General features: G+C 42.3%; 2 protein-coding genes across 7 annotated transcripts; both read left to right on the top strand.

Annotated features, from left to right (window-relative positions):
• Nucleotides 1-1,095: 1,095 nt before the first annotated feature.
• LOC128460397 (uncharacterized) lies at nt 1,096-22,921 on the top strand. 5 transcript variants are annotated; one of them, XM_053445574.1, is made up of 6 exons: nt 1,096-1,461; nt 2,075-2,410; nt 2,519-2,788; nt 2,868-2,909; nt 3,043-3,128; nt 3,592-4,547. In XM_053445574.1, the coding sequence occupies exons 1-6, from the start codon at nt 1,278-1,280 to the stop codon at nt 3,703-3,705; spliced, it is 1,032 nt and encodes a 343-aa protein (XP_053301549.1). In that variant the 5' UTR covers nt 1,096-1,277; the 3' UTR covers nt 3,706-4,547. The 5 variants fall into 5 exon arrangements, with proteins under 5 accessions (XP_053301549.1, XP_053301547.1, XP_053301546.1 ...); XM_053445572.1 differs by having other exon boundaries at nt 1,097-1,461; nt 2,865-2,909; XM_053445571.1 differs by lacking the exons at nt 2,075-2,410; nt 2,519-2,788; nt 2,868-2,909; nt 3,043-3,128; nt 3,592-4,547 and adding exons at nt 20,445-20,780; nt 20,889-21,158; nt 21,235-21,279; nt 21,413-21,498; nt 21,960-22,921 and having other exon boundaries at nt 1,101-1,461.
• On the top strand, nt 11,478-14,792 carry LOC128460398 (uncharacterized). 2 transcript variants are annotated; one of them, XM_053445576.1, is made up of 6 exons: nt 11,478-11,703; nt 12,317-12,652; nt 12,761-13,030; nt 13,110-13,151; nt 13,285-13,370; nt 13,836-14,792. In XM_053445576.1, the coding sequence occupies exons 1-6, from the start codon at nt 11,520-11,522 to the stop codon at nt 13,947-13,949; spliced, it is 1,032 nt and encodes a 343-aa protein (XP_053301551.1). In that variant the 5' UTR covers nt 11,478-11,519; the 3' UTR covers nt 13,950-14,792. The 2 variants fall into 2 exon arrangements, with proteins under 2 accessions (XP_053301551.1, XP_053301550.1); XM_053445575.1 differs by having other exon boundaries at nt 13,107-13,151.
• Nucleotides 22,922-23,471: the final 550 nt, after the last annotated feature.

The following is a 23,471-nucleotide window of genomic DNA, read 5'->3' as shown; positions in this document are numbered from 1 at the left end:
AAATAAAGTGAACTTCTTCATGGAGGACTCACTCGGACTGAGACAAACGACCCACAGAGGAACAACAGTCACTTGGTCAACAGCTGAGACGCTGAAGCAACTGGTGGCAATACTGCAGCAGCAGTGTGAGCAAGAGGGGTTGATGGGAAATGTCTCTCTGGTTAAATAGACCACCTGATGAGGTTGCTGTGTATTATAGATGATTGTGGAGATTGAGGTATGTCACATGACGTATGTCACATGATTGGCACAGCGCAGCTCGAGTTGCCTGACAGAACTAGCTCGCCGGCGTCGCCACTTTCATATTAAATGTTTTTCTTTCACAAATGTTTTTTTAATTAATGTTGCATAAGTGTATTTTACCAACCTCTACACTGTCAAAAACTCTATATCCTTCAACTTAGCTAAATATCTATATGGTAATTTCCATTATAGTTATTAATTTAATTGTTAATCAGAGTTCCAAATTCATAGTTAGGACTTGTATGAGACTTAATGAATAAATTGGATTTTGTTGTGTCTTTGTTTGTGTGTTAACAACAGATTTCATAATAAAGACTGGAGACATTTCTTTCTTTCGTTCTCTCTTTCTCAGTAGATGAGTAGGAAGTGGGAGGCAGCTTCTCGTTTCTACTGAAGAAACCGTGATGCTCGTCACACTGAATGATGTGTTGATTTATTTTCAGACACAGTGAAGTTAAAGATGTGACCATATATGACAACGACTCTGAGACATGATGGACGGTTACTTCTTCATTTACTTTATTGGTCCACAGGCAAACTAAGTTCAATCCACAGCTGGAAACCACAGAATCACATTTGATTCACGTGAACATTTTGAAGCCCAAGTCAATAATGTTATTAAATCTTATTACAGAAAAATCCTCCATGCACATGTGACCTGAACAAATGGTTAAATAGCTCTTGGCTCCATGTGTTTGAATATGAACCTGAATAAGTTACATTCATTCAGTAACTTCAAGATAAGTTTGCAATTTGTTATTGTTTTTTTTAACACAGGAATAAACCGATAAACATGAGACAGAAATTCAAGCTGGACCACCTGTAAAATATCAAAGTCCAGATGTGAAGCTGCTCCAGAGGTGACGTGTGTCGTCCTTTATTTGGACTGAATCTCCTGATGTTTGCATCACTCATGTGAACGAGTGACAAGTGTCTGAATCTAAAAGTCGCTGCTGCTCATTAGTTCATCGTCAGATATTCACACAGTCTCTGGTCGACGGGGGAAAGTCGGTGCTGATGGATATTTTCTCTACATGCAACTAGCACATGACGACAGAGGAGACATGTCACTGAGGGGAAGTGATCCTCAGGAAGTAAACACCACATTGCACTTTTTACTAAGAACCGAGAAGCAGAGGAGAGAAAGAAGAAGAATGGATGAAATCAAACGGATTCAAATGTCTTTACATCTGCTACTGGTGCTGATTCCATTTACAGGTGAGAATAAATACACTAACACAACTTTACCAGTGTGAACAATAAGAATAACACCAGATTGTTTGTGTTTGCTTTTAAAAGTGAAGAGTTTCACTGATGTGTTGGGGCACAAGTCTGGCTCATTCAGGGGACTGATACTTATGAGTACTCTGATATTGTACTTGTGTATATTTGTGTACTGGATCATTCCTCATATTTTGATCTGCCCATTAACTCACGGTTTAACTGGTTAGATTTGGTGGTTAAAGGTCAAGGTTTCAGGTTTTTGGCCTCTCTCACATTTCAAGTCTGAATTTCTTCAGATTCTGACCAGTTGTCTCCTCCAATGAAAACTTAACAGATTAGATTTCAGTGATCAAGTGTCAGAGTGACCTCATGAGTCTGGAGACAAAAGTACGTAGACTGGAACTGGACTGGTTAGATGAGGCATTCAAATGCAGGGAGAAAACTGTAGTTGATGTTTTTCAGGTTTATCTTGTCAGTCAAGCTCCATTTTGTCTTAATTTACAAAGTTATGTCTAAAATAATCCTCACATTCAGAAGTGTATGAAAATATGAGTCTTTTTCTTGGTTTAGTTTAATTGTTGCTGTCTCTCTCTCATTTCCTCCACAGTGCTCGATGCCCAATTTTCCTACATCATCATCAGAGCTGGAGCTGAAGTCACTTTGTCTTGTGGACATGTGAGAGAAGATCATGTGAACTGTGGAGCTACTGAGTGGCTCTTCAGTGATTCAGAGGGGACTAGAACAGTAAAGCTGTTTGTAAACAGGCAGCTCGACACATCTGAGATTTCCAAATCTAAAGCAGACAGACTACGTCTTGCTGCAAACTGTTCTCTGGTTATTAGGGAGGTCACAGCTGAAGATGCTGGTCAATACACCTGCAGACAGTTTAACCTGACAACACAACCATATGAAGATCATCAGGTTTATTTCTCTGTTGTCAACGGTGAGTAAAAGAGTCTCTTCATGAAAACATTATGATAATTCTGATCATTCTGATGGACATAGTTTCACTCATGTTATCTTTCTCTCACAATATCTCCATCATCACCAGTGACTGAGCAGAAGAGAAGTGATGAGGTGACGTTGAGCTGCTCTGTGTCCACATGTAGAATCTGTGACCTCACAGTGAAGTGGCTGTTTATGAATAAAGATGTGACTGAAAACAACAAAGACCTGAAGACATCACAGTCTTCCTCCTCGGCCACTGTGAGCTTCTCAAAATCCCATTTTGTTAACAGCATGAAGAACTATAGCTCATTAACATGTAAAGTGAATGATGGTTACAACGAGGAAAAGTTTTCCTTCATCCCTCCGTCATCAGGTGAGAAAACACAGAACACGATGAACTGCTCCTGATCCAATAAATTCCATTTGTTAACACATTTCTTTTTCTTAAGAAGGAAAGAACGAACCAGGTCCAGGAAACAAAGAGATGACAACAGGTACTGAATATTCACTGCACCTCTCATTCATCTCTGTGCTGCTGCGTGTTGATGGATTTAATGTTAACAACATGTGTAAATACAGGAAGTTGGACTGAACAGGAAACTGAAGCTCTTGTCATTCTGTTCACAGACTGGTGGTGGTACATTCGTCTGGTTGTGGGTTTTGTCACAATCGTGATATTGGTTGTGAGTCTCATCAGATGGAGAAGAAACAAGGTGAGAACATTCACAGATGAAACTAACATGTCACTTATAGAGTTTATACCTCCGCCAAGTTTTTATTTATCTTGTAATAACACCATGAAATAATGATGTCATCATGAGTTCTAAAGTTTTAATGTAAAAGTTAAAGTTCTGGATGTTTCTTTGTGTTTTGATACATGTTGTTATGCTGTTATGGTTTTGTTAGCACTGCATTAGGTTATTTTACTTTTCAATAATTATTTGCATTGTGTTGTCTGTCTCTCACTATGGTAACCGTGCTACATCCTGTTGTGTCTTTTTTTAAAACCCATTTTTATCATACTACCTCATCTACATTTGTATTTGTTGTGTTCTGTGAAGCACATTGAACTACACTAACCTGATGAAAGGTGCTATACAGATGATTGATTGATTTATTGATTGAATGATTGATTGATTGACTGATTGATTGATTGATTGATTGTATATCCTACAGATCCAGGGTGGTGATGTTGCAGTGGCCTTCAGCACTGTGGAAGCTCCCTCCTCTTCTACTGGACCCTCAGCTGATCCCAGCAGCCTCTATGCCAACGTCACATTCATACAATAGTAGAGTCACATTTGACATCGATATTTTTATATCAGGAATCATTTGTTACAACTTTCCGCTGTGAAAACAAAGTCACTTGTAATAATGTGATTCTCATTAGATAGAAAAGAAACTAAGGTGGGAACATTCCCAGATGAAACTTTGATTTAGTTTAAACCACTGCCAAGGCCCGACAGTCTGTGAAGATTTATATAAAAAGTCACTTTTATCGTGTGGACTGGATTTAACCAGTTTTCAGCCATTTTATTGATTCTAGACGTTTGTCGTCTAAAAGCTGGAATATTTTATTCTGTATCTTCATGTTCTTCTGATCCAGCTGTTATTCTTATACATTACAATGGTGACGTGTTATTTGATAGAACATTGTACTTTCTTGATTCTTCCTGTTCTGGGTTTGTACCCTCATGGTTGATGCACTTATTGTAATTCGCTTTGCATAAAAGCATCAGCTAAATGAAATGTAAGGAAATGTAATGTATGATGATATGAATGATTGTATATGATCCAATGTGTTGTAAAAAGCGTTTTGCCCAGTGTGCCAGAGGGGGAGCTGTAGGTTTAGCTACTGCTGCAGTGTTTAAGTAATAATAATAATCATAAGATGGTTTAACTTCATATAGATATCGTACGTTTAGCTTGATGAGCCGGCTGTTATAGACATGTTAGTGTTTCATGCTGTGATGTAGATACTGCAGGTTGATACTTCCAGGTTTGAGTTGAGAGACTTTTTAAATGATGTTGATTTACATGCAACAAGATGAACTTTCCCCACCTCAGTCAATATCAGTATTCATAACAATATTTACTGCTTTTATTAAACGGGATGTCCTGCAGGTTCCACATCTCTGAGCCTGTGTGTGTTTTATTGAGACAGATGTTTGCAGGGTTCACCTCGCCCCCCCCCAAACTTACTTTCATACAGTCATTAAAGTTTCAGCCCAATAATCTGAAAGAAAAAGGTCAAAATGAAGCAGAAAATAGGAAGAAATGAGGAAAGCAACTCCCCTGTAATCCTCAGAGAGACAAACTGACACCAGAGGAATAATTAGACTGAACACAGTTCTGTGAAACTGACTCTTGATCTGTGGAGTGTTTCTATTATGAAGTTTGTCTCTTGTCTTGTATTTAGGAATTCCTGGCTCCGCCCCCAAACTGATCAGTTCTTTCTGGACTCATGTTTCCTGCTTCCACCAGATTTTTTCACTCCTGCTGAAAAACAGAGAAACTGTCAGAGGCACAAACCAACTCTTTGGTGGAAGTAAGACATGTTAGTGGTTGTTTAGTTAATGAGCACTAGATGGGAGCAGTGGACATAGCAGAATGATGTGAAGGTGTAATATTAACCCCCAATAATAATTAATAAATAACCTCTAAACAGCATCTCAAGGTGAATTACAGACACAACGAGTCAAATAAACCGGCTTTTGATTTCATTGACCCACAGACTCTGTCCTCTCAACCTGTCTTCACTGCTGCTTCATGGAGGAATCACCGGGACGAGTCTCTCCATGGCTTCTGGGATCAGCTGAGGGTCCAGTAGAAGAGGAGGGAGCTTCCACAGTGCTGTAGGTCACTGCATCATCACCACTCTGGATCTGTAGCATATACAATCAATGAATCAGTCATCAATCAATCAATCAATCAATCAATCAATCAATCAATCAATCAATCAATCAATCATCTGTACAGCACCTTTCATCGGGTTAGTGTAGTTCAACATGCTTCACAGAACAACACAAATACAAATGTTGATAAGGAAGTATGATAAATATGGTTTCAAGATGGTGGTGAAGGTGATGCAGTGACCTACAGCACTGGTTCTCAAATTGTTTTCAACAATGTTCCTCCTTTGAAATATGTTTTCATTCAAGTGCAACACAGCATCAGTATCAATGTTTCTCACCAGAGCAATAAGCTGTGTCTTTCCACTGACGTCTGTCCATTCATCCAGCTGCAGTGAAAATGCTTCAGCAAGTTTTTACTCAACTTCATCAACAATGTCTGTTCCATCGTTTCTATTCTGCAGCAAAGTGTCATTTGACAAAGGTCCAGTTTAGAACTGATCTGCTGTGTTTGTGTCCAGCATCGTCTCGGTCAGTACAGCAGCAGCTGGAAGTAGCAGGTCAAAATTTTATTTGTATAGCCCAAATTCACAAATTACAATTCATCTCATAGGGCTTTAACAGGGTGTGACATCCTCTGTCCTTAACCCTCAGCAAGAGTAAGGAAAACTACTAAAAACCCTTTTAACAGGTAAAAATATGTAGAAACCTCAGAGCCACATGTGAGGGATCCCTCTCCCAGGACGGACAGAAGTGCAATAGATGCCACGTGCAGGAAAACATCATCAGTAATCAAAGTCTCTAGCAGCATTGATGAGGGTAGACATCCCGAAGGACAACCCCAACATGACATGCCAAGCAGTCCCGGTGCAGTCACAGTCCATGGTCAGCAACCAGCAGGACCACGATCCACCATCCAGACCAGACGCCACTCAAGTCCTCGGTCACCGTCCACCGCCACCCACCACGAGCCGCCGCCACGGTCCTGGTCCAATGCCCGTACCCGATGCCAACGCGACACAGGGTCCGCCACACTGGATCCACCACCGCGACCCCCATTTGCGATCCACAAACCGCAATCCATGGTGCGGCCACAGAGAGCCTGTATCTGCGGGTGATAAAGCAAAGGGATTCCGGGGAAGGGGATGGAGAAGAGGAAGGAGAAGCTGGAAAGAGAAGCTCCTTGTGTCATGTGTCATAAATTTCCTTTGCGTCTTAGCGTCATCAGGGTTTTTTGCCTTGTAATCAATGATACAATGATACAGGCCGAACTTGAGGCTACACTGAGGCTCAAGGTAAATCTGGCTGGCTACTGGTTTGTATGATAGTACAATGAAAGCCTCTATGCCTTTTTAGACTAAACTCTTCCTATTTTAGAAAATAGAACAAGTAACGTTCTGGCGCACTAATTAGCTCTAACTATAAGCTTTATCAAAAAGGAAGGTTTTGAGCCTACTCTTTAACGAACAGATGGTGTCTGCCTCCCGAACTGAAAGTGGTAGATTATTCCACAGCAGAGGAGCTTGATGGCTGAAAGCTCTGGCTCCTACTCTACATTTAGAGACTTTAGGGACGACGGCCTGAATTCTGGGAGCGGAGTGCTCTAGTGGGTTGATAATGTACTAACAGCTCTTTAAGGTAAAAAGGCGCTATATTATTAAGGGCCTTGAAGGTGAGGAGAAGAATTTTAAATTCTATTCTAGATTACTGGAGAAATGTAGAAACTTCAGAGAGAGCCACATGTGAGGGATCCCCCTCCCAGGATGGACAGGAGCGTGATATGTACCAGGACCAGGGTGCAGTGAATCCCTTGGCTTCGTTCACATTGTGTCTTCACCACTGGCAACTGAGCTTCTTCAACCTGTGCAGCCCCAACACGACACTCATCCCACACCAGCACGGAGACTGGTTTGTCCACCGGCAGCCACGCCCCTCATGGGGGGACCGACGAGAGGAAGGAGCAGAAGTGTGAGGAGGAGGGAAGAAGGACCCGCACCGGAAGATGGGTCTCACAAGGTGTCTGCACTTCAGGAGACGAAGCATGACTGTGACTACCCCAGATCTCAGAGACTTGATGGTCTCCGAGATCTGGAATGCAACAAGGGAATTATGCAGCGTGGAGATTAGATATTAAAACATCGAGGGTGCAGATGATGTTTGAGAGTCAATGTTCCTTCTTGTGGTTTCCAACATAGCGTGAGTAGCATGGATGATGGAGTGCTGCAGGCGTAGCTGTGCCACATCTTAGGGAGTGTGGGGAACAGCATTCAGGTGTTTGGCCTCAGCTCTGGCAGGGATGGTGAAGCTTTGAGGAGATCTGCTAGAACTTGATTCCTTTGGGAAAGGGAACGTTGTCAGGAGACAGGAGCCTCGAACCCATGACTGGAGATGGGACTACAGCTCCCAATCCTGTTGGAGTGACGAGACTGAATTGTTTCATTCATAACGTTCAGAGCAGACTTCATTCAGCAGAGGAAACAGGATGGAAGCCCCAGTGGATCCAGTGCTTCCTCTGCCTCCGAGGGACAACATCCCGAGGTGAGGGAGACGTTGGTGGAGCAGACGCCTGACGTCCGATTCACACGTAGTGAATCTGGAAGGACCGAGCCTACATGTCGTAAATAAAGTGAACTTCTTCATGGAGGACTCACTCGGACTGAGACAAACGACCCACGGAGGAACAACGGTCACTTGGTCAACAGCTGAGACGCTGAAGCAACTGGTGGCCATACTGCAGCAGCAGTGTGAGCAAGAGGGGTTGATGGGAAATGTCTCTCTGGTTAAATAGACCACCTGATGAGGTGGCTGTGTATTATAGATGATTGTGGAGATTGAGGTCACATGACGTATGTCACATGATTGGCACAGCGCAGCTCGAGTTGCCTGACAGAACTAGCTCGCCGGCGTCGCCACTTTCATATTAAATGTTTTTCTTTCACAAATGTTTTTTATTAATGTTGCATAAGTGTATTTTACCAACCTCTACACTGTCAAAAACTCTATATCCTTCAACTTAGCTAAATATCTATATGGTAATTTCCATTATAGTTATTAATCAGAGTTCCAAATTCATAGTTAGGACTTGTATGAGACTTAATGAATAAATTGGATTTTGTTGCGTCTTTGTTTGTGTGTTAACAACAGATTTCATAATAAAGACTGGAGATATTTCTTTCTTCATCTCTTTCTCAGTAAATGAGTAGGAAGTGGGAGGCAGCTTCTCGTTTCTACTGAAGAAACCGTGATGCTCGTCACACTGAATGATGTGTTGATTTATTTTCAGACACAGTGAAGTTAAAGATGTGACCATATATGACAACGACTCTGAGACATGATGGACGGTTACTTATTCATTTACTTTATTGGTCCACAGGCAAACTAAGTTCAATCCACAGCTGGAAACCACAGAATCACATTTGATTCACGTGAACATTTTGAAGCCCAAGTCATTAATGTTATTAAATCTTATTACAGAAAGATCCTCCATGCACATGTGACCTGAACAAATGGTTAAATAGCTCTTGGCTCCATGTGTTTGAATATGAACCTGAATAAGTTACATTCATTCAGTAACTTCAAGATAAGTTTGCAATTTGTTATTGTTTTTTTAACACAGGAATAAACCGATAAACATGAGACAGAAATTCAAGCTGGACCACCTGTAAAATATCAAAGTCCAGATGTGAAGCTGCTCCAGAGGTGACGTGTGTCGTCCTTTATTTGGACTGAATCTCCTGATGTTTGCATCACTCATGTGAACGAGTGACAAGTGTCTGAATCTAAAAGTCGCTGCTGCTCATTAGTTCATCGTCAGATATTCACACAGTCTCTGGTCGACCCATAGTCCAGAGGGAAGTCTAGCTCCGGGAAGAAGGAGGAGGATGAGGATGAGGAGGAGAGCGGCGAGGGGAAGCCTGACGGCGCTGCTGCTGCTGCTGCTGCTGCTGCTGCTGCTGCTGCCACTGCTCCCCTGTGACGGGAGAGGACGAAGAGGAGGTGGAGGAGGAAGATGAGGAGGAAGGGGAGGTAAGGTAGAAGGACAGCAGGTTTTGGAGAAGCTGACGGTCTTGGTCCAGGAGGTTTTCCCTGGATCTTGGGCGAGTGGCGAGGAGCGGGAAGGCTGGATTATCATCCAGAGAGTTGAGGGAGCGTTCCTCCTCCTCTTGGTAACCATACTGCTACTGCAACAACAAATGACAAGTGTTGGTTTCTTGGACACTGGGAGGCAGAATAGAAAAAAAAAAAAAAAACATCTATGACAAATTAACATCCGGCAGACACAGAGCGATGTGATCGTCTGTGAGTGGTGTTCACCTGATGACTCCAAAGATTATATCCTGGTTTGAGCTCTACTAGCTCCTGAGGGAAATAAACAGCCCTGTTTATGTCAGGGCTGACATAAACAGGTCATAAATATGTCCCTGTTGTATCCAGTTTTTTAAACTGCCAAATGACATCACCAGCGCAAGATGGCAGCTCCTATATCTTCAATGTTTTGGATTCATGTTAGTGCAGTGGAGGGAGTGGAGATGCCTCGTCGTGGCCTCCACGCCTCGTCGTGTTGTTTTCCCATCAGGTCTCTCCATTTTTCTGACCGTGATGCCATCCGCGAAAACCGTGTGACACAACTTCACAAATGCTAGCCGGGCTTCCACCACTGCTAGCTTGGCCTCCACCACTGCTAGCTGGTCTACCACCACTGCTAGCTGGGCTACCACCACATCAGGCCAGGCTCCCACCACCACCAGCTGGGCCTCCACCACTGCTAGCTGGGCCTCCTCCACCACTGCTAGCTGGGCCTCCTCCACCACTGCTAGCTGGGCTACCACCACTGCTAGCTGGGCTACCACCACTGCTAGCTGGGCCTCCACCACTGCTAGCTGGGCTACCAGCACTGCTAGCTGGGCTACCACCACACCAGGCCAGGCTCCCACCACCACCAGCTGGGCCTCCACCACTGCTAGCTGGGCCTCCACCACTGCTAGCTGGGCCTCCACCACTGCTAGCTGGGCCTCCACCACAGCTAGCTGGGCCTCCACCATTGCTAGCTGGGCTACCACCACTGCCAGCTGGGCTACCACCACACCAGGCCAGGCTCCCACCACCACCAGCTGGGCCTCCACCACTGCTAGCTGGGCCTCCACCACTGCTAGCTGGGCCTCCACCACTGCTAGCTGGGCCTCCACCACAGCTAGCTGGGCCTCCACCATTGCTAGCTGGGCTACCAGCACTGCTAGCTGGGCTACCACCACACCAGGCCAGGCTCCCACCACCACCAGCTGGGCCTCCACCACTGCTAGCTGGGCCTCCACCACTGCTAGCTGGGCCTCCACCACAGCTAGCTGGGCCTCCACCATTGCTAGCTGGGCTACCACCACTGCCAGCTGGGCTACCACCACACCAGGCCAGGCTCCCACCACCACCAGCTGGGCCTCCACCATTGCCAGCTGAGCTACACCAGGCCAGACTCTCACCACAACAGGTTGGGCTCCCACCACAGCAAGATGGGCTTCTACTATACCAGGCCAGGTCCCTACCAGTGCCTGCTGGGTCTCCACCAGCTGGGCTTCCATCATACCAGGCCAGGCTTTCTCCACCTCTAACTGAGTTCTCACCACAATATGGGACATGTTCACAAAATGTGCTACAACCTCAAGTAACTCATCCAACAAAGAAAAAACTAAATTCGCTAAATCCGGCAATTAAGAAGCAACACAAAATGCCTTTCTTTAAAACCCTTAATAATGCCAAAACCATTTGGGACTCACGATCTAAACCAAGCGGAATTCTACTGGGCCATATTAACATTCGCAGCATTGTCAACAAAACTGAGCAAATGGAACATTTATTGAGTGACTCTAATATTGACATACTTGGTGTATCTGAAAGTTGGTTGACACATTCATCATCTACAGCAGCTATCAGTATTCCAGGATATAATGTATTTAGAAAAGATAGAGAAACTGCTCTCATATGTAACCTTTGGTCATTCTAATTTTTTAACATGGACTCTTGATATGGGGACCTATTTTGTGTGTAAAAGTGTTTTTTTAATCTATTTTGTATACTGGTATGTTGTTTTTATGTTCTTGACTTGCCTTAGGACAACGGATGAAAATGAGCAATTAAGCTAACTCCGGCATATTTATATTGATGCTCTGGCTGACATATTGATTAATGTGCACTGTCCTAATCAAATAAATAAATAATAACTGACGGGGGAAAGTCGGTGCTGATGGATATTTTCTCTACATGCAACTAGCACATGACGACAGAGGAGACATGTCACTGAGGGGAAGTGATCCACAGGAAGTAAACCCCACATTGCACTTTTTACTAAGAACCGAGAAGCAGAGAAGAGAGAGAAGAAGAATGGATGAAATCAAACGGATTAAAATGTCTTTACATCTGCTACTGGTGCTGATTCCATTTACAGGTGAGAATAAATACACTAACACAACTTTACCAGTGTGAACAATAAGAATAACACCAGATTGTTTGTGTTTGCTTTTAAAAGTGAAGAGTTTCACTGATGTGTTGTGGCACAAGTCTGGCTCATTCAGGGGACTGATACTTATGAGTACTCTGATATTGTACTTGTGTATATTTGTGTACTGGATCATTCCTCATATTTTGATATTCCCATTAACTCATGGTTTAACTGGTTAGATTTGGAGGTTAAAGGTCAAGGTTTCAGGTTTTTGGCCTCTCACACATCTCAAATCTGAATTTCTTCAGATTCTGACCAGTTGTCTCCTCGAATGAAAACTTAACAGATTAGATTTCAGTGATCAAGTGTCAGAGTGACCTCATGAGTCTGGAGACAAAAGTACGTAGACTGGAACTGGACTGGTTGGCTGAGGCATTCAAATGCAGGGAGAAAACTGTAGTTGATGTTTTTCAGGTTTATCTTGTCAGTCATGATCCATTTGGTCTTAATTTACAAAGTTATGTCTAAAAGAATCCTCACATTCAGAAGTGTATGAAAATATGAGTCTTTATCTTGGTTTAGTTTAATTGTTGCTGTCTCTCTCTCATTTCCTCCACAGTGCTCGATGCCCAATATTCCAAAATCATCATCAGAGCTGGAGCTGAAGTCACTTTGTCTTGTGACAACGTGAGAGAAGATCATGTGAACTGTGGAGCTAATGAGTGGATCTTCACTGATTCAGAGGGGACTAGAGGAGGAAACCTGTTTGTAAACAGGCAGCTCGACACATCTAAGATTTCCAAATCTAAAGCAGACAGACTACGTCTTGCTGCAAACTGTTCTCTGGTTATTAGTGAGGTCACAGCTGAAGAAGCTGGTGATTACAACTGCAGAGAGTCTGACCTGGCAACACAACCATTTTTAGGTAGTCTGGTTGATCTCTCTGTTGTCAACGGTGAGTAAAAGAGTCTCTTCATAAAAACATTATGATAATTCTGATCATTCTGATGGACATAGTTTCACTCATGTTATCTTTCTCTCACAATATCTCCATCATCACCAGTGACTGAGCAGAAGAGAAGTGATGAGGTGACGTTGAGCTGCTCTGTGTCACCATGTAGTAACTGTGACCTCACAGTGAAGTGGCTGTTTATGAATAAAGATGTGACTGAAAACAACAAAGACCTGAAGACATCACAGTCTCACCGCTCGGCCACTGTGAGCTTCTCAAAATCCCATTTTGATCAGAAGATAAAGAACTATAGCTCATTAACATGTAAAGTGAAGGATGGTTACAAAGAGGAAAAGTTTTCCTTCATCCCTCCGTCATCAGGTGAGAAAACACAGAACACGATGAACTGCTCCTGATCCAATAAATTCCATTTGTTAACACATTTCTTTTTCTTAAGAAGGAAAGAACGAACCAGCTCCAGGAAACAATGAGATGACAACAGGTACTGAATATTCACTGCACCTCTCATTCATCTCTGTGCTGCTGCGTGTTGATGGAGTTCATGTTAACAACATGTGTAAATACAGGAAGTTGGACTGAACAGGAAACTAAAGCTCTTGTCATTCTGTTCACAGACTGGTGGAGGTACATTCGTCTGGTTGTGGGTTTTGCCACAATCGTGATATTGGTTGTGATTCTCATCAGATGGAGAAGAAACAAGGTGAGAACATTCACAGATGAAACTAACATGTCACTTATAGAGTTTATACCTCCGCCAAGTTTTTATTTATCTTGTAATAACGCCATGAAATAATGATGTCATCATGAGTTCTAAAGTTTTAATATGAAAGTTAAAGTTCTGGGTGTTTCTTTGTGTTTTAATACATGTTGTTATGCTGGGATGGTTTTGTTAGCACTGCATTAGGTTATTTTACTTTTTAATAATTATTCGAATTTTGTTGTCTCTCTGTCAGTAATGTAATTGTGCCACATCCTGACCTGTGGTGTACTACATCCTGTTGTGTCTTTTTTTGTAATCAATTTTTATCATACTTACCCAAATTTGTATTTGTTGTGTTCTGTGAAGCACATTGAACTACACTAACCTGATGAAAGGTGCTGTACAGATGATTGACTGATTGATTGATTGATTGATTGATTAATTGATTGATTGTATATCCTACAGATCCAGGGTGGTGATGTTGCAGTGGCCTTCAGCACTGTGGAAGCTCCCTCCTCTTCTACTGGACCCTCAGCTGATCCCAGCAGCCTCTATGCCAACGTCACATTCATACAATAGTAGAGTTTCATTTGACTTCGATATTTTTATATCAGGAATCATTTGTTACAACTTTCTGCTGTGAAAACAAAGTCACTCATATTAATGTGATTCTCATTAGATAGAAAAGAAACAAAGGTGGGAACATTCCCAGATAAAACTTTGATTTAGTTTAAACCACTGCCAAGGCCCGACAGTCTGTGAAGTTTTATATAAAAAGTCACTTTTATCGTGTGGACTGGATTTAACCAGTTTTCAGCCATTTTATTGATTCTAGACGTTTGTCGTTCAAAAGCTGGAATATTTTATTCTGTATCTTCATGTTCTTCTGATCCAGCTGTTATTCTTATACATTACAATGGTGACGTGTTATTTGTAAGAACATTGTACTTTCTTGATTCTTCCTGTTCTGGGTTTGAACCCTCATGGTTGATGCACTTATTGTAATTCGCTTTGGATAAAAGCATCAGCTAAATGAAATGTAAGGAAATGTAATGTATAATGATATGAATGATTGTATATGAACCAATGTGTTGTAAAAAGCGTTTTGCCCAGTGTGCCAGAAGGGGGAGCTGTACGTTAAGCTACTGCTGCAGTGTTTAAGTAATAATAATAATCATAAGATGGTTTATCTTCATATAGATATCGTACGTTTAGCTTGATGAGCCGGCTGTTATAGACATGTTAGTGTTTCAGGCTGTGATGTAGATACTGCAGGTTGATACTTCCAGGTTTGAGTTGAGAGACTTTTTAAATGATGTTGATTTACATGCAACAAGATGAACCTTCCCCACCTCAGTCAATATCAGTATTCATAACAATATTCAGTGCTTTTATTAAACGGGATGTCCTGCAGGTTCCACATCTCTGAGCCTGTGTGTGTTTTATTGAGACAGATGTTTGCAGGGTTCACCTCGCCCCCCCCCCCGCGTAGTGTCTGCGGCACGACGCTCGACTGGATCTCAACCAGCTCAGTCACTGGGAAACTTACTTTCATAAAGTCATTGAAGTTTCAGCCCAATAGTCTGAAAGAAAAAGGTCAAAATGAAGCAGAAAATAGGAAGAAATGAGGAAAGCAACTCCCCTGTAATCCTCAGAGAGACAAACTGACACCAGAGGAATAATTAGACTGAACACAGTTCTGTGAAGCTGACTCTTGATCTGTGGAGTGTTTCTATTATGAAGTTTGTCTCTTGTCTTGTATTTAGGAATTCCTGGATCCGCCCCTTTGTCTGGCTCCGCCCCCAAACTGACTCAGTTCTTTCTGGACTCATGTTTCCTGCTTCCACCAGATTTTTTCACTCCTGCTGAAAAACAGAGAAACTGTCAGAGGCACAAACCAACTCTTTGGTGGAAGTCAGACATGTTAGTGGTTGTTTAGTTAATGAGCACTAGATGGGAGCAGTGGACAGAGCAGAATGATGTGAAGGTGTAATATTAACCCCCAATAATAATTAATAAATAACCTCTAAACAGCATCTCAAGGTGAATTAAAGACACAACGAGTCAAATAAACCGGCTTTTGATTTCATTGACCCACAGACTCTGTCCTCTCAACCTGTCTTCACTGCTGCTTCATGGAGGAATCACCGGGACGAGTCTCTCCATGGCTGCTGGGATCAGCTGAGGGTCCAGTAGAAGAGGAGGGAGCTTCCACAGTGCTGTAGGTCACTGCATCATCACCACTCTGGATCTGTAGGATATACAATCAATCAATCAATCAATCAATCAGTCAATCAATCAATCAATCAATCAATCAATCAATCAATCAATCAATCAATCAATCAATGATTCAATCAATCAATCAATCAATCAATCATCTGTACAGCACCTTTCATCGGGTTAGTGTAGTTCAACATGCTTCACAGAACAACACAAATACAAATGTTGATAAGGAAGTATGATAAATATGGTTTCAAGATGGTGGTGAAGGTGATGCAGTGACCTACAGCACTGGTTCTCAAACTCTTTTCAACAATGTTCCTCATTTGAAATACGTTTTCATTCAAGTGCAACACAGCATCAGTATCAATGTTTCTCACCAGAGCAATAAGCTGTGTCTTTCCACTGACGTCTGTCCATTCATCCAGCTGCAGTGAAAATGCTTCAGCAAGTTTTTACACAATTTCATCAACAATGTCTGTTCCATCGTTTCTATTCTGCAGCAAAGTGTCATTTGACAAAGGTCCAGTTTAGAACTGATCTGCTGTGTTTGTCAGTCTCCCAGGATTCCTCAACTTCACACAGAGGAGTGAAAACCGACCAGAGACACAAGTTTCAACTCCTATTGGTCACTCTGGGCCCCATGACCTGTGAGGTCACCAGGGCAATATAAGGCCAGGTCTCCCCCTCTTCATTCTCTTTCCATGTAACGCTGAGGTGTGAAGCCGGGCTTCTCTAGCTCACCTCTTTCCATTCACCTCTACGAGAGGAGCACACCTCTCTCTCTGTTCAAGAGCTGCAGCTTTCCACTCACCGAGCGAGAGAAGCCTCCTCCAAATCCAAGCTCTACCAACCTTCACACGAGGGCCTGACGAAGAACTGCAACAGAGCTGTATGCACAACAGAACCACAAAGACAGGAGACACACAACCAGCAAGACGACTTCACAGAACTTCAGACAGCACCTTCTTTTTTCCTTTACATGGACAGTTAACACAACTGGATTTAATAAATAAAGCAAAGACTGTTTATTCGATTCCTTGTGATGTTTATAAGTTTGATTTGTGTTGATGTGATATTGTGGTTACAAGTTATTTGAAGTTAATGTTAGTTATGCTCTTCAGTCTTTCCTTACTTGCATCTAGAAACTTTCTCTAATTTGGCACCAACACAGACACACACATATCTCAGCACCCATCTCTCTCTGACCCCCCCCCCCCCCCCACACACACACATGTCGTAAACATTCCAAATGGGGGAGTCCGTTATCTCCGGTGTGGCCAACCGCCATTTTGGAAGCACGCTGACTCACACAGATACACACACGCATACTCACATACACATCTGTATTTAGTATGTACATCGTTAGTAATTTGTGTTTTTATACTTTATTATATTTCAGTCCGACAACTTAAGTTTGAACATTTATTGCAGCATTACAACAGATTTAGTGTTTGGCTTCTAGGCTCCAACTTAATCACTCCCCCATATGATTACACAGGAATGATGGAAGTGATGAGCAAATACTTGTAACCCCCCAAAACTGCACAAATTCGGAGCCTGACGCACAGATTGGTATCTGCTATGTGTGCACCATTCACCCCGCGGTGTGGCCATTCTCCATAGGCACATTGGCCTGCAGGAGAATATACTTGACACATGGCAACATATACACCAGAATTTAACACTTTAAGTCCAGCAAACCACCTGAAACGCAACAATATAATCAGGCTGCAAAGCACATACCCGTTATTTTGCTTGTATAGCCAATATTCACAAAACACGATTCATTTCATCGGGCTTAACGAGTGCGACATCCTGTCCTTAACCCTCAACGAGAGAAAGGGAAAACTACCAACAAAAAAAAACATATACAGGGGGAAATGTAGAAACCTCAGAGAGAGCCACATGTGAGGGATCCCCCTCCCAGGATGGACAGGAGCGTGATATATACCAGGACCAGGGTGCAGTGAATCCCTTGGCTTCGTTCACATTGTGTCTTCACCACTGGCAACTGAGCTTCTTCAACCTGTGCAGCCCCAACACGACACTCATCCCACACCAGCACGGAGACTGGTTTGTCCACCGGCAGCCACGCCCCCTCATGTGGGGCCCGACGGGAGGAAGGAGCAGAAGTGTGAGGAGGAGGGAAGAAGGACCCGCACCAGAAGATGGGTCTCACAAGGTGTCTGCACTTGAGGGGACGAAGCATGACTGGGACTAACCCAGATCTCAGAGACGTGATGGTCTCCGAGATCTGGAATGCAACAAGGGAATTATGCAGCGGAGATTACATATTAAAACATCGAGGTGATGATGATGTTTGAGAGTCAATGTTCCTTCTTGTGGTGTCCAACATAGCGTGAGTAGCATGGATGATGGAGTGCTGCAGGCGTAGCTGTGCCACATCTTAGGGAGTGTGGGGAACAGCATTCAGGTGTTTGGCCTCAGCTCTGGCAGGGATGGTGAAGCTTTGAGGAGATCTGCTAGAACTTGATTCCTTTGGGAAAGGGAACGTTGTCAGGAGACAGGAGCCGTGAACCCATGACTGGAGATGGGACTACAGCTCCCAATCCTGTTGGAGTGACGAGACTGAATTGTTTCATTCATAACGTTCAGAGCAGACTTCATTCAGCAGAGGAAACAGGATGGAAGCCCCAGTGGATCCAGTGCTTCCTCTGCCTCCGAGGGACAACATCCCGAGGTGAGGGAGACGTTGGTGGAGCAGACGCCTGACGTCCGATTCACACGTAGTGAATCTGGAAGGACCGAGCCTACATGTCGTAAATAAAGTGAACTTCTTCATGGAGGACTCACTCGGACTGAGACAAACGACCCACGGAGGAACAACGGTCACTTGGTCAACAGCTGAGACGCTGAAGCAACTGGTGGCCATACTGCAGCAGCAGTGTGAGCAAGAGGGGTTGATGGGAAATGTCTCTCTGGTTAAATAGACCACCTGATGAGGTGGCTGTGTATTATAGATGATTGTGGAGATTGAGGTATGTCACATGACGTATGTCACATGATTGGCACAGCGCAGCTCGAGTTGCCTGACAGAACTAGCTCGCCGGCGTCGCCACTTTCATGTTAAACGTTTTTTTTTCACAAATGTTTTTTATTAATGTTGCATAAGTGTATTTTACCAACCTCTACACTGTCAAGAACTCTTTATCCTTCAACTTAGCTAAATATCTATATGGTAATTTTCGTTATAGTTATTATTTTAATTGTTAATCAGAGTTCCAAATTTATAGTTAGGACTTTTATGAGATTTAATCAATAAATTGGATTTTGTTTTGTCTTTGTTTGTGTGTTAACAACAGATTTCATGATAAAGACTGGAGACATTTCTTTCTTTCTTTCTCTCTTTCTCAGTAGATGAGTAGGAAGTGGGAGGCAGCTTCTCGTTTCTACTGAAGAAACCGTGATGCTCGTCACACTGAATGATGTGTTGATTTATTTTCAGACACAGTGAAGTTAAAGATGTGACCATATATGACAACGACTCTGAGACATGACGGACGGTTACTTCTTCATTTACTTTATTGGTCCACAGGCAAACTAAGTTCAATCCACAGCTGGAAACCACAGAATCACATTTGATTCACGTGAACATTTTGAAGCCCAAGTCAATAATGTTATTACATCTTATTACAGAAAAATCCTCCATGCACATGTGACCTGAACAAATGGTTAAATAGCTCTTGGCTCCATGTGTTTGAATATGAACATGAATAAGTTACATTCATTCAGTAACTTCAAGATAAGTTTGCAATTTGTTATTGTTTTTTTATCACAGGAATAAACCAATAAACAAGAGACAGAAATTCAAGCTGGACCACCTGTAAAATATCAAAGTCCAGATGTGAAGCTGCTCCAGAGGTGACGTGTGTCGTCCTTTATTTGGACTGAATCTCCTGATGTTTGCATCACTCATGTGAACGAGTGACAAGTGTCTGAATCTAAAAGTCGCTGCTGCTCATTAGTTCATCGTCAGATATTCACACAGTCTCTGGTCGACGGGGGAAAGTCGGTGCTGATGGATATTTTCTCTACATGCAACTAGCACATGACGACAGAGGAGACATGTCACTGAGGGGAAGTGATCCACAGGAAGTTAACACCACATTGCACTTTTTACTAAGAACCGAGAAGCAGAGAAGAGAGAGAAGAAGAATGGATGAAATCAAACGGATTAAAATGTCTTTACATCTGCTACTGGTGCTGATTCCATTTACAGGTGAGAATAAATACACTTACACAACTTTACCAGTGTGAACAATAAGAATAACACCAGATTGTTTGTGTTTGCTTTTAAAAGTGAAGAGTTTCACTGATGTGTTTTGGCACAAGTCTGGCTCATTCAGGGGACTGATACTTATGAGTACTCTGATATTGTACTTGTGTATATTTGTGTACTGGATCATTCCTCATATTTTGATCTGCCCATTAACTCACGGTTTAACTGGTTAGATTTGGAGGTTAAAGGTCAAGGTTTCAGGTTTTTGGCCTCTCACATTTCAAGTCTGAATTTCTTCAGATTCTGACCAGATGTCTCCTCGAATGAAAACTTAACAGATTAGATTTCAGTGATCAAGTGTCAGAGTGACCTCATGAGTCTGGAGACAAAAGCACGTAGACTGGAACTGGACTGGTTGGCTGAGGCATTCAAATGCAGGGAGAAAACTGTAGTTGATGTTTTTCAGGTTTATCTTGTCAGTCATGCTCCATTTGGTCTTAATTTACAAAGTTTTGTCTAAAAGAATCCTCACATTCAGAAGTGTATGAAAATATGAGTCTTTTTCTTGGTTCAGTTTAATTGTTGCTGTGTCTCTCTCATTTCCTCCACAGTGCTCGCTGCCCAATATTCCTTCATCATCATCAGAGCTGGAGCTGAAGTCACTTTGTCTTGTGACCATGTGAGAGAAGATCATGTGAACTGTGGAGCTACTGAGTGGATCTTCATTGATTCAGAGGGGACTAGAGGAGGAAACCTGTTTGTAAACAGGCAGCTCGACACATCTAAGATTTCCAAATCTAAAGCAGACAGACTACGTCTTTCTGCAAACTGTTCTCTGGTTATTAGTGAGGTCACAGCTGAAGATGCTGGTCAATACACCTGCAGACAGTCTGACCTGACAACACAAAAACATGAAGATCATCTCTTTTTTATCTCTGTTGTCAACGGTGAGTAAAAGAGTCTCTTCATAAAAACATTATGATAATTCTGATCATTCTGATGGACATAGTTTCACTCATGTTATCTTTCTCTCACAATATCTCCATCATCACCAGTGACTGAGCAGAAGAGAAGTGATGAGGTGACGTTGAGCTGCTCTGTGTCCACATGTAGATTCTGTGTCCTCACAGTGAAGTGGCTGTTTATGAATAAAGATGTGACTGAAAACAACAAAGACCTGAAGACATCACAGTCTTCCTCCTCGGCCAATGTGAGCTTCTCAAAATCCCATTTAGTTCACAAGATGAAGAACTATAGCTCATTAACATGTAAAGTGAAGCATCGTGACAAAGAGGAAAAGTTTTCCTTCATCCCTCCATCATCAGGTGAGAAAACACAGAACACGATGAACTGCTCCTGATCCAATAAATTCCATTTGTTAACACATTTCTTTTTCTTAAGAAGGAAAGAACGAACCAGCTCCAGGAAACAATGAGATGACAACAGGTACTGAATATTCACTGCACCTCTCATTCATCTCTGTGCTGCTGCGTGTTGATGGAGTTCATGTTAACAACATGTGTAAATACAGGAAGTTGGACTGAACAGGAAACTGAAGCTCTTGTCATTCTGTTCACAGATTGGTGGTGGTACATTCGTCTGGTTGTGGGTTTTGCCACAATCGTGATATTGGTTGTGATTCTCATCAGATGGAGAAGAAACAAGGTGAGAACATTCACAGATGAAACTAACATGTCACTTATAGAGTTTATACCTCCGCCAAGTTTTTATTTATCTTGTAATAACGCCATGAAATAATGATGTCATCATAAGTTCTAAAGTTTTAATATGAAAGTTAAAGTTCTGGGTGTTTCTTTGTGTTTTGATACATGTTGTTATGCTGTGATGGTTTTGTTAGCACTGCATTAGGTTATTTTACTTTTCAATAATTATTCGCATTGTGTTGTCTCTCTGTCAGTAATGTAATTGTGCCACATCCTGACCTGTGGTGTAATACATCCTGTTGTGTCTTTTTTTGTAATCAATTTTCATCATACTTACCCAAATTTGTATTTGTTGTGTTCTGTGAAGCACATTGAACTACACTAACCTGATGAAAGGTGCTATACAGATGATTGACTGATTGATTGATTGATTGATTGATTGATTGATTGTATATCCTACAGATCCAGGGTGGTGATGTTGCAGTGGCCTTCAGCACTGTGGAAGCTCCCTCCTCTTCTACTGGACCCTCAGCTGATCCCAGCAGCCTCTATGCCAACGTCACATTCATACAATAGTAGAGTCTCATTTGACATCGATATTTTTATATCAGGAATCATTTGTTACAACTTTCCGCTGTGAAAACAAAGTCACTTGTAATAATGTGATTCTCATTAGATAGAAAAGAAACAAAGGTGGGAACATTCCCAGATGAAACTTTGATTTAGTTTAAACCACTGCCAAGGCCCGACAGTCTGTGAAGATTTATATAAAAGTCACTTTTATCGTGTGGACTGGATTTAACCAGTTTTCAGCCATTTTATTGATTCCCTAAAGTTTGTCGTTCAAAAGCTGGAATATTTTATTCTGTATCTTCATGTTCTTCTGATCCAGCTGTTATTCTTATATATTACAATGGTGACGTGTTATTTGATAGAACATTGTACTTTCTTGATTCTTCCTGTTCTGGGTTTGAACCCTCATGGTTGATGCACTTAGTGTAAGTCGCTTTGGATAAAAGCATCAGCTAAATGAAATGTAAGGAAATGTAATGTATGATGATATGATATGAATGATTGAATATGATCCAATGTTTTGTAAAAAGCGTTTTGCCCAGAGTGCCAGAAGGGGGAGCTGTAGGTTAAGCTACTGTTGCAGTGTCTAAGTAATAATAATAATCATAAGATGGTTTATCTTCATATAGATATAGTACGTTTAGCTTGATGAGCCGGCTGTTATAGACATGTTAGTGTTTCATGCTGTGATGTAGATACTGCAGGTTGATACTTCCAGGTTTGAGTTGAGAGACTTTTTAAATGATGTTGATTTACATGCAACAAGATGAACCTTCCCCACCTCAGTCAATATCAGTATTCATAACAATATTTACTGCTTTTATTAAACGGGATGTCCTGCAGGTTCCACATCTCTGAGCCTGTGTGTGATTTATTGTGACAGATGTTTGCAGGGTTCACCTCGGCCCCCCCCACTAAGGCTCAGGACTCAGGCCTCTTGCTGCTCCGTGCATCTCTCTGCTCTGCGGCACGACGCTCGACTGGATCTCAACCAGCTCAGTCACTTGGAAACTTACTTTCATACAGTCATTGAAGTTTCAGCCCAATAATCTGAAAGAAAAAGGTCAAAATGAAGCAGAAAATAGGAAGAAATGAGGAAAGCAACTCCCCTGTAATCCTGAGAGAGACAAACTGACACCAGAGGAATAATTAGACTCAACACAGTTCTGTGAAACTGACTCTTGATCTGTGGAATGTTTCTATTATGAAGTTTGTCTCTTTTATTTTGGAATTCCTGGATCCGCCACTTTGTCTGGCTCCGCCCCCAAACTGACTCAGTTCTTTCTGGACTCATGTTTCCTGCTTCCACCAGTTTTTTTTACTCCTGCTGAAAAACAAATAAACTGTCAGAGGCACAAACCAACTCTTTGGTGAAAGTAAGACATGTTAGTGGTTGTTCAG

Source organism: Pleuronectes platessa, chromosome 17 (genome assembly GCF_947347685.1).
Source record: "Pleuronectes platessa chromosome 17, fPlePla1.1, whole genome shotgun sequence".
Taxonomy (NCBI): domain Eukaryota; kingdom Metazoa; phylum Chordata; class Actinopteri; order Pleuronectiformes; family Pleuronectidae; genus Pleuronectes; species Pleuronectes platessa.
This window is presented reverse-complemented; position numbering and strand designations above follow the sequence as displayed.